The following is a 10,192-nucleotide window of genomic DNA, read 5'->3' on the forward strand; positions in this document are numbered from 1 at the left end:
AGACCCCTAGGACTTGAGTTACAGACAATTGTGAGTGGCTGTGTGGGAGCTGAGAATTGAACCTGGGAGAATTGAACCTGCAGTCAGTGCTCTTAGTTACTGAGCATCTCTCCAGCCCCTAATTTTATTTTTATTTATGTGTGTGTGTGTGTGTGTGTGTGTGTGTGTGTGTGTGTGTATGCATGCTACATGTGTGCAGTGCCTATGGAGGAAAACCAGATTCCCCGGGACTGGACTTACAGGTGGTTGTAAGCTGCCTGATATGGGTGCTGGGAAATGAACTCTATGTAATCTTCTACAAGAGCAACACATGCTCTTAACCACTGAACCATTTTTCCAGTGGCAACATGGAGAAGCCTGTTATAAAAACCAAATTTCCCTTATTATTGTAGAAGATCTTCATTCCCATGTTAGCTGTTGCATGCTTTGTGAGCTGACTTCAATGTGGGGTGTTTGTTCCTCCTTGGTCGTGTGTTAGAGTTTTGACTCTGAGCCGCATGTACTCAACCCTTGCTGTTAGACTTGTCTGTTTCCTCTCAGTCTGCCGTCTATGGCTTGACTGTCCTCCATGCAGTCAAATTTGTTTGTTTTTGCCTGTGACTCTTCTGGGGTTGCTGTCTTCTTAGGTTGTTGCTTCATCAGATCACTGAAATATCTGTGTGCTTTTTATTTCTTCGTGTCTTTTTGTATGAAGTTTGCATTTGAGAGAGGTTTGAGTCCGGGGTGTAACTGAAGTTTCCTTGCTCCCGATTCTACTCAAGAGCCTACTTTGTTCCCACCGATCCGAAAGTAATACTCTTCTCAGACAAATCCCCAGGCACACAGAGGTCCCCTTGTGAGCTGTACTATGCTCTGCTCATAGGGATTCCTAACTCCCTGCTTCAATGGGGCACTGTTCTAATCAAAGTTACTTTATTCTGTCTGGTAGCATGAGTGTCCACTTAAAATGCTTATGTCATTTTGTGTGTGCTTGAATGTTTTGTCTGCATGTATGTCTGTGCACATGCATGCGCTCCCCACAGAAGCCAGGAGAGGTCATTGGATCCTCTGGAACTGGAGTTAGAGATGGCCGTGAGCTGCCTTGTGAGTGCGGGAAACTGAAGTTGGGTCCTCTGACCCTGGGGAGAGCAGATGGCGATTTTAACTGCGGAGTAATCTTTCTAGCCCTCTAGGTGAAATATTTATCTGAGTCTTTAAGGGGAAAAAATCAAATTTTCAGTTTCAATTTTTCCTCATTTAGGACGCTGTGTGACCTTCATTGTTTGTTTGTTGGGAGAAAGGTTGAGTAACAGCTGCAGCAATGTCTATATCTGACTTTAATGACAGCATGCCTGTGGTTCCATTGTTAACCATCAGGGAGAATGCAGGACCAGGTACTACGCAGGTCAAAGGTGACTGATCGTATGGCTGTCCCATGGATGCACCTCTCTTCATAGCCTGTGTGTAAGACATTGCCCATGTGGGTGAGCACAGCACGCTCCCTCACAGTCCTGATCTAACCCACTGTGCCGTCCCCTTTGATACCTGGGTACTCGCTGCTAACGTTGCTTACGGTTGTTCAAGAAGACTTGCCCAAAGGCTATCTCCCTATGAGCTGCCAGCTTAAGGTAGCTCCTAAGGCCACCCCCAAATATAGGCAATCGCCACTCTGTTAGTTGCCCACCTGTGCTAGATAAAACCCTACAACTGAAGACGCCAAACACCTGTCATGTGACAGAGACATCAAGTTGGAATTGGAAGCTACCTCCCCCTGCCCATTAACCGTCACAGTTTTATAATGTGTCGTGCAGGCTTCTGCGGGCAGCAGGGGGTGGGGGGGAGAGGGGGAAAATAACAGTTTCATTGGGCTGCAGACTCTGTCTGTGCAACAATATCAACCATCCAGGCAAGATATGACTACTGATGCAATGGTGGCAGGTGCGTTAAGGGGGCAGCCAGCTGATTGGATTTGAAGACCATTTCACAGGACAGAATTCAGGTTTGATGTCACAACCTGTTCAGAAGCCTGTGGTTGGGGAGGTCACGGGCCTGCTGCGTTTCATGGATATGTGACGCCTATGAAATTGTCTTCTAAATAACGTCACACCTATGGGCCAGTGCTGCTGCCAGCTTCGGTAGACTTCTTTGCAGGGGCCAGCAGGGCCTGCAGACTCATAATTGGTCTAAGTGCTGAGGGTGGGTGACTATCGAATTCTCACCCAGGAGGCATCTACTTCACCCTCTCCAAGGCTTGAGGAGCATTACAAAAGGGTAAAAAAGAGTGGCTGTGGTGGTGTGGGGCACTGGCTTCTGGGTATGACGAGGCTGTGCTATTCTTGAACTCACAGAAGGCCAATACAAGATGGGGTCCACATACCCGGCTCTGGAAGCGGGGGGGGGGGGAGCTCGTGGGGTGTCTCATCCTTCCCTGAGGATTAGTCAGGGTAGTCAGTGGTAAGGTCAATGGGAACAAACCCTCACCCGTGTGCTTCTAGGCAACCCTTAGAAAAGTCGCACGGGAAAGGGCATGAGAAGAGGAAGGGTGTGGGGTGGAGAGAGCTTGCTCAGAAGGCGGGGAACAGGGTGAATGGGATTGAAATGAAAATAATCCACATATGCTTAGAAGACACTAAGACACTTGACCCAAGATGTTCATAATCATTTAATGACTGCTCCAAACACACCTGTCACTCAGCTACAGGTGAAATTTCCAGAGACTATCTGCCTAGCCCACCAACCACATGACCACTGTTTCTAGAAGCCAGGACCTGTACCAAGGACAGGAAGCAGCATGACCAATTAGCAAGAGCAGGTCCCTGGGGCCTGCCTGTGCCTCCTCACCACCAAGGAATTCTTCCTGGGTGGGGATTCCGACCAGAGTGGCTACAGGCGGTAGAGACCACCTCTTCCGGGCAAAGAATTCTGCAAATAGCACACCCACAACTGTAAGACGGCGCTAGGCACTGGGCCCAGCCCAGGCCTGCTCAATAAATAGGTAAGTCATCACCACAGCTGTCAGCAGGACTTCGGACCTTGGGAAGCTGAGCGGCCAAGGCCACCCTCCTGAGGCCTGGCCGCGGGCTACGTGCTGCATACCAGCACATCTGCAAAAGGTCCCAGGAGGCTCTTGTTAAAGATGCAGCGGACCCACACCAGGTAGGTGGTAAAAGGCTTGATGTTCTCCGTGAAGGTGTGATTCTGCAGGGTCAGCATGTAAGGCGCGTATGTGTTCTCGCCTTGTTCCTGCAGCCATACCTCGTACTTCACCTCCTTCACTTTTAGGTACTTGAGGTTCCACGGGATCTGCCAGGACACAGACAGGTGGGCCTCTGTGGCACCCTGCACGGACGCCTGGCATCGAGCCTCCCGCACCTTGCCCGGGTACAGGCTGATTGCCCACCTCTGCCTCCGTGGTCCTGGCCGGCCCTTCACCACACGCCGAATGGCTTGCATGAGGGACGGGATGTCCACCCTCGTGTCCTGGTAGATTCGGAAGAGCCACTCTGGGTTCCGGCAACAGAGGTGCCGGGGCACTTCCCGGCTCTGTAGGATGCGGGCCTGCTCAGCCCGGTCCAGGTGGGTGATGCCCCCTTGGTCCCAGGGCCGCTCAGGGTGTGTGACGGTGTTCTCCCGGATCATGTTCCGCCAGGCTACGTACTGCAGGTCCATGCCAGGCAGAGTGGCCAGAGTCTTATAGGGGGTGTAGTGCTCAGGATTGACGGCGTAAGGGAAGAGCTCGACTACGGTGGCCCCACGGGGCAGGAAGAGGGCGGTGACCAGCTGGGCCCCATGCATGCTGACCAGCATGGAGGCGTTGCTGACGAGCCGCACCACATCTGCAAAGGTGTGGTCCTCCAGGGACACCGTCACCGTCTTCATCTGGAACTCTTGCGCCAGCTCTAGCAACAGCTCCGCCTCGTTCAAGATGAGTCTGTTGTGGGTGCGACTGAAGACCAGAATGTATTCCTCGCTCAGGGGTGCACCTGCTTGGCTCACATTGAGCTTTTCGGCCATGAAGCGGGTGAACTGCCGGATCTCATTGCCAGAGACGAGGATGTTGGCCTTTGGGCCCTGGGGCTGGACAAAGCCGTACTGGTACCAGGTGGTGGCCTTGGACAGGCCCACGAACGCGTGCGAAAAGCAGAGCAGCCGGCCCAGCGTCTTGAGTTGCGCGCGCAGCAGCGGCTGCTTGGGGCTAAGGAGTTTGTAAAGGTCAAAGTGGGTGCCCTCGCCCCAGCCCTCCATGAAGAAGAGCCGGGCCTCTTGAGCCAGGCCGGGGAACTGCCGCAGCGTGTAGAAGAGGGGGAGCAGGTCATCATGGAAGACGTGCATGAGGTTATCGGGGTTGAAGCGGTTGGCGATGAGGGCCACGTCAGGCACGAACACCGGCTTCGGCATGAAGCGCAGGGCCGCGGCGGGCAGCTCCACGAAGTTGAAGTACTGGGCGTTGTGGTCCTCCACCGTGGACAGGTCCAGGAGGGCCGGCTGGAAGCGCCGGGAGCCCAGATTGGGCAGCATCACGGACGAGTTGCCGTGGAAAAAGATGAATTCTTCCGCCTCGTTTGAGTAGCAGAGCCACTTGAAGCGACAGATGCGGTCTGTGTGTGTGCGGCCCGTGCACACCATGTGCGTGCCGCCCTCCATGAGGACCTGCAGGGCCTTCGGGTAGTCGATCCTCAGCCCCGAGACTGGATCCAGAGACTGCTGCCCAAGGGCCAGTTCCTCCTCCAGGGTGGCCGCATGCTCCCGCAGCCGCACGTGCTTCCACAGGACTGCAGCAAGGACAGATACCAGGAGGGCATTGAACACTGCCGAGAGGTGCATCCTATCGCCGCCGGAGGGCCTTAGTGAGACGATGGCTGCTGCGCAGTGCCCCAGCCCAGGTGGGCTTCACCCATCCATCCCCATGTGTGGCGGAGGACGAGAAAAAGCCTGTGAAGGGGGAGAGAGAGAGGAGTCAACCCAGCCAGGCATAGAGCACATGCCCACTGCCCACGCCGTGTGCTCCTCCACACCCGCTTCAGCAAAGCTCCCTGGTAACAGCTACAGCCAGGCATGGGGGGAAAAGAAAAATTGACTCTTACTAAAAGGCAGTCATGGGTCAAGTTACAAGTCCTAGGCTTTTTAAAGTTTCATTTGTGTGTGTTTATGGGCACATGTGTCAGCATCAAGTGTCTTTCCTTGATTGCTCTACACCTTGTATTTGTGAGGCAGGGGCTCTTACTGAAACCGGTACTCGCCAATTCAGCTAGACTGGCTGGCCAGTGGCCTCCAGGATCCTCTCGTCTCTGCCTGTCCAGTGCTAGCATTATACAGGTAAGGGGGTAGCACATTACTGAGTCGTCTCAACAGCCCAGGGAGCCATTTGTTTAGAAGGATTACCCTTCCAACCACACCGGCATCACTCAGATGCAGAGCTGGGAGGATGAAGATGGCTTCTCAGCTGTGGATGAGCAGCCCCGTGTATCGGGTAGCAGCCCCTGCAATGCCCATGTGTCAGGTAGCAGCCCTTGCAATAGCAGCAGCAGCTGGAACCTGTCCTGCTTTACCATGCAGCACCCGTGGTTTCAGCAGCCTCTGAACATGCCCAGGGGAGCCTTGTGCTATGAAGGAAGAACATTACCACCACCAGAGCTCCGCGGAACTTCAATGTCCAGGTTTGGGGCCAACATCTACCTCTACACAGAACCCCTTACATTTGGGACAGTGTAGTCCTTAGACCGTGCCAGTACAGAGGCACACAAAAGGCCAGGTATGCTCATTCGCTTGGCCTGGGTGGCTGCCTTTTGGAATTCAGGTACCTTTTAGAAAAGACAAGCATCTGGCAGCCCCATCACAGGCTTTGGTGGTCAGGAGTGATGATAACACTGGTTGAAATTCTAGTCCTGGTACCCAACTGTTTTCTGATGTACAAAAGGAGCCACTTCACCACTCAGTTATGTTCCCCGATAGGTGACACCCCCCCCATGGCAGGAAAAGGGCTGGGACGCTTGATGGAGGGCCACCCACATACATACATCATGTGTATTCCAAAGCACGCTGGGTACATGGCTGTCTTCATGATTCAGAGCCAAGGTTGGCCAGTGCTAGGCAGGTGCTGGCCCTTCCCATCACAGCCATTTCAGAAATCTTTCCAAAGAACAGTGGCCAGTCAGTGCACATGGCCAGAAGTCACCAGACCGAGGTGCCCTGGCCTGGACCTCCAGGTTAAGTTGGCTCAAGATGCTCATCCACACATATGTCTCCTCTCCCTAAGGATTCTCCAGTGTGCTCACACATCCCCTGAGCCCCTGTGCTGAGTCTCCTGTAACCAGAGGAGGCAGAGACATGTGGTTCTCAGGGTGCACAGAGCTCACCTCTGGAGCTGTGGGCCAATCCAGTGATACTGCCATGCTGCAGAGGGAGCAGTCAGACTGGAGAGAAGCCAGTTCGGTTCCTATCCCGGGGGATAGGAGGAAAGTGGTGTCCCTGGCTGCCATCTGCCAACCACAAGCAAACTGCTTGAGGGCACAGGCAGTGTGCTAAGGATGGCACAGCAGAAGACACGGGGGACCCTGGTGACATTTCCACGTCTGCTGTGAGAGCACTTACTTCCTCTTTGAAGCCAGACTGAATTGTAGTTTCTGGCTTCTCTCTGACAAGCACGGGACAGGAGGGCTCAGCTTTCTAAGCGACATGCTTAGACCCAGTGGAATGATGCTGCATCCATCTCCCCGTGACCCTCCTAACCTGTGTATAGGAAACTGTCTCCCTAAGACATCTCCAGCACTGCAACAAATACCGAGTTAGAGGACCAACAGCTTGACATGAGTGCCCTCTGTTGGACAGAAGCAGGACTGCGGCAACCTAAGCGTAGAAAGCAGGGAGACTCAAGACTTGGCTGTTTCTAGGCCCTAGGAAAGGGGACAGTGTTTCTAGTTAGATGTAAACACCCATCCCAGGGCACTGGTAAAGGGCAGGGCAGCCATGGAATGTTCTACAAAGACTTCACTGGGCATGCCAGGTTCTCGTGTTACCCTTTCAAGGGGGGAAATGTGAAGCTCTGATAAGCAAACCTTCTGAACTGTGTGGTCTAAACTATGAGCTGAACTGACTGGGTTTGACCAATTTTGTTACTTATAGTCAGGCAGCCTTAACCAGGGCTGAATGACAGGAATCCAGCACCAAACCCTGTCAGCTTGGTTAGCAACCTTGCCCGGACTGTGTGCAGCCTTGTTCCATATGGGCTCTGGGTCTACCCATGGGGCAAGGCTGCAGCTATCCTGGCTCAACCTTTCTTACCGCTTCCCCTCCCTACACTCACTCAGGTGAGCCAGGATGGAGGACAGACAAACGCTTGTTCTTCATCCTTGCTTTAAATCTCCTTCTGGGGAATCTCATAATGGAGCCCTTGTCACTGTGGAGGAGCCAAGGTCTGGGGCAGTCAGTGGTCACTGTAAAATCCCTCCTGCCTTTCTCACATTCTCCTGCATCACCCCACCCCCTCTGCATTGTGGCATCCTCCTTAAGCCAGCAAGATGGAAAGTTTTGGCAGGATCAGGTATCAGATGGAAGCAGGAAGCACTTTAATCAGAAAATGAATGGTGTCTGGCAAGGCACCTTGGGTGAGAGGCAGAGGTCACATGGGAAACATGTTTTGTCTCCACGTATGCTGATTCTTTAGGGTCTGCGGGTAAACATGCTGTGAGGACCGAAGGAGACACCCACCCAGAGCCTCCCGTAAGATGGGGTCTGGACAGTACGGAGGGTCTGTGATGGATGTTTCACACACACGCAAAGCCTGTCAGTTTCTGGATTGTGCAGGCCGACTGTGTGCATCTTGGAAATAGCCTGGTCCTGCTCAGTGTTTTAGCGTTTGTAGCACCCGTGACAGCTACACTAAACCCTGCCTGTACCACACCAGGCTCTTTCAATAGAAAAAAGAATCCTAACATAGCAACCCGCCCCCCCACACACACCTTACATGTAAGAGATCTGTACTTCCCTTGTGTAGGTTTCCCTAACTGCTGGCTGGGGGCTGCAACTTTTCACTGCAGGAAGGAGGTTCATAGAAGGAAAAGGAGGCCGAGGTTCCCTGCAGTTTTCGCCATCAAGTTTGGTTATGGAGACAGTTTAAAAGCAAGCGTGGCTGAGGGCAGAGAAGTTCAAAAGGGCCAGCTCCAATCTCAACACTGTTCTGAGAAGAAACGGCCTTGGAGCTTTAAATGGACTCTAACCACAATTCTACCCCTCAGAAGAAGTGGCTTCTGTGGCCCCTCCCCCGCTCCGCTGCGGGGGTGGGGTGGGATGGAGAGGACTGTACACTTTTTGGAAACAAACGTGTGTAACTAGTGTGTAAAGACACGAGGGTGTGCATGTACATGTGTGCACATGCCTGTGGAGGCCACTGGTGGGCAAGGGCCTTCCTCGATGGCTCTGCACCTTATTCTTTTGAGATGTTTACGTCTGAGTGTTTGTGTGCATGTATAATCTGTGCATCATGTAAGCGCTGGTACCCTTGGAGGCCAGAAAGGACATCCAGCATCCAGTGCCCTGAAGCTGGAGCCACAGACGGTTGTGAGCAGCCACCCAGGAACTGGGAATCAAACTTGAGACCCAAGAGCGGCAAGTGCTTTTAACTGCCCAGCCATCGCCCCGTCCCCACCTTATTTGGGGGAGGGGGGGTCTCTTCACTGACTGCAGAGCTCACCAATTTGGCTAGCCTGGCTTGGCTGTCCAGCAAGCTCCAGGGATCTTCTTGTCTGGCTCCCACCCCCAGCTCCCAGCACCGGGGTTACAGATGTTACAAGTCGCCACACATGGCCTTTTATGTGGGTGCGGAGAATTCAGATTCAGGTTACTTTACTCAAGAACTCAGACCCCTAGAAATGATATGGGAAAGACGCCCACTATGGAGGGAAGGCGAAGCACTAATGGCCAGAGTCAGGTTATTTCCAGCACCCTTTTTCCTGGTGTGGGGACTCAGGCAAGGAGCTGGAAAGCATGCACCGTCTCCTGTCTCCTGCCATGGTACAGCCTGGTCTGTGCAGTGGGCCTTCCTTCCAGGAGAGATGAGCAGACAGCTCAGGATGACGCCCAGAGGCAGAGTGGGAGATAGCTTCACCCTCTATCTCCAGCAAGAAGCCAGGCTCTGGACGAGTCCCTATTGGCAACCTGTCAGGATCTAGCATTACCTTGGAGACAAAACATGCCTGCTAAGGCCTGGAGCTATGACTCTGAAAAGCTGTGTCCTCAAGTCTTTCATGACAAAAGATCTTAGTGTTCTTCCTTCATCGTCCCAATGGTAGGCACTGGATGGGTGGGGACAGGCCCAACACTGAAAATGATTAACCACTGGTGTGGTGTTACTACCAATAGAGGGACCCACACCAGCCGACACTGCTGAGCCAGCATCCCTGCTTTTGAGAGGGTCATAGTAAGTGAACCTGATTCCCCATCCCCCACCCCCCACCCCGATCCTATGTACAAGTCAGTGTGTGCGGATGTGAACCATACAGTGTGTGTGAGTGCTTGCATATCCAGGATATATGCATATGCAAATTTATGTCCAAAGACATGTAAATTACGTGTTATAACGTGTGTGCACATTTCTAGGGAACAAAGTCCAAAAGCTTAGAAGAACATGAACAGAATAGGAAATGAGGCCAGGTTGGTCCTGTGTCAGACACAAAAATGACGGATGACATCCTTGGACTCAAAGTTCTTCCTGCAGCAGAGCAGGCTTGAAGCCCCTGTGACACCTGACATGATTCAGTGGTCACAGCAGGGCTGCTGGGAATGAGGTGGCCATCACTCATGAAAGTAGCTCCTTGTCAATTCCCATCTGCTGAGCCCTCTGCTTCACTGTGGCACACGGTCACCTGGTCTGGCTTTTGTTTAATAATTCCTGCTTCCCAAGGGGCTAGGCCTAACAGTCCCCAGAGGAGGAGCAGGGTCAGGTGGGTATAGCGGTTCACATGGACACTGAGAATTCTGAGGCCTGGGCTGGTTCCTTTTCTTCTCCAAACCCCTTGCCTCACCTGGGGACTTGGGTGCTGTTGTCTCTCCTCATCTGGGGACTTGGGCACATGTGTCTGCCACTGTTACAGTTAGAAACCTTAATGGGAGCGTGGTTAAGATGCATCAGGTTTAGTGGCTCAGCCAGGGACAAAGCTTGATAGAGTGAGACTACATGTCCACAAAAGCCCTTACACACAGACATAAGGACTCTGAC

At 52.9% G+C, this 10,192-nt stretch overlaps 1 protein-coding gene across 1 annotated transcript; it reads right to left on the minus strand.

Annotated features, from left to right (window-relative positions):
- Positions 1–2,624: 2,624 nt before the first annotated feature.
- Pomgnt2 (protein O-linked mannose N-acetylglucosaminyltransferase 2 (beta 1,4-)) lies at positions 2,625–4,824 on the minus strand. The gene is given in 2 exon segments (XM_051202794.1): positions 2,625–3,090; positions 3,093–4,824. Coding segments are annotated over 2 exon segments (1,866 nt in total). The 5' UTR covers positions 4,804–4,824; the 3' UTR covers positions 2,625–2,935.
- Between the last annotated feature and the right edge of the window lie 5,368 nt (positions 4,825–10,192).

This window comes from Phodopus roborovskii, unplaced genomic scaffold (assembly GCF_943737965.1).
Source record: "Phodopus roborovskii unplaced genomic scaffold, PHOROB, whole genome shotgun sequence".
In the NCBI taxonomy this organism is placed as follows: Eukaryota; Metazoa; Chordata; class Mammalia; order Rodentia; family Cricetidae; genus Phodopus; species Phodopus roborovskii.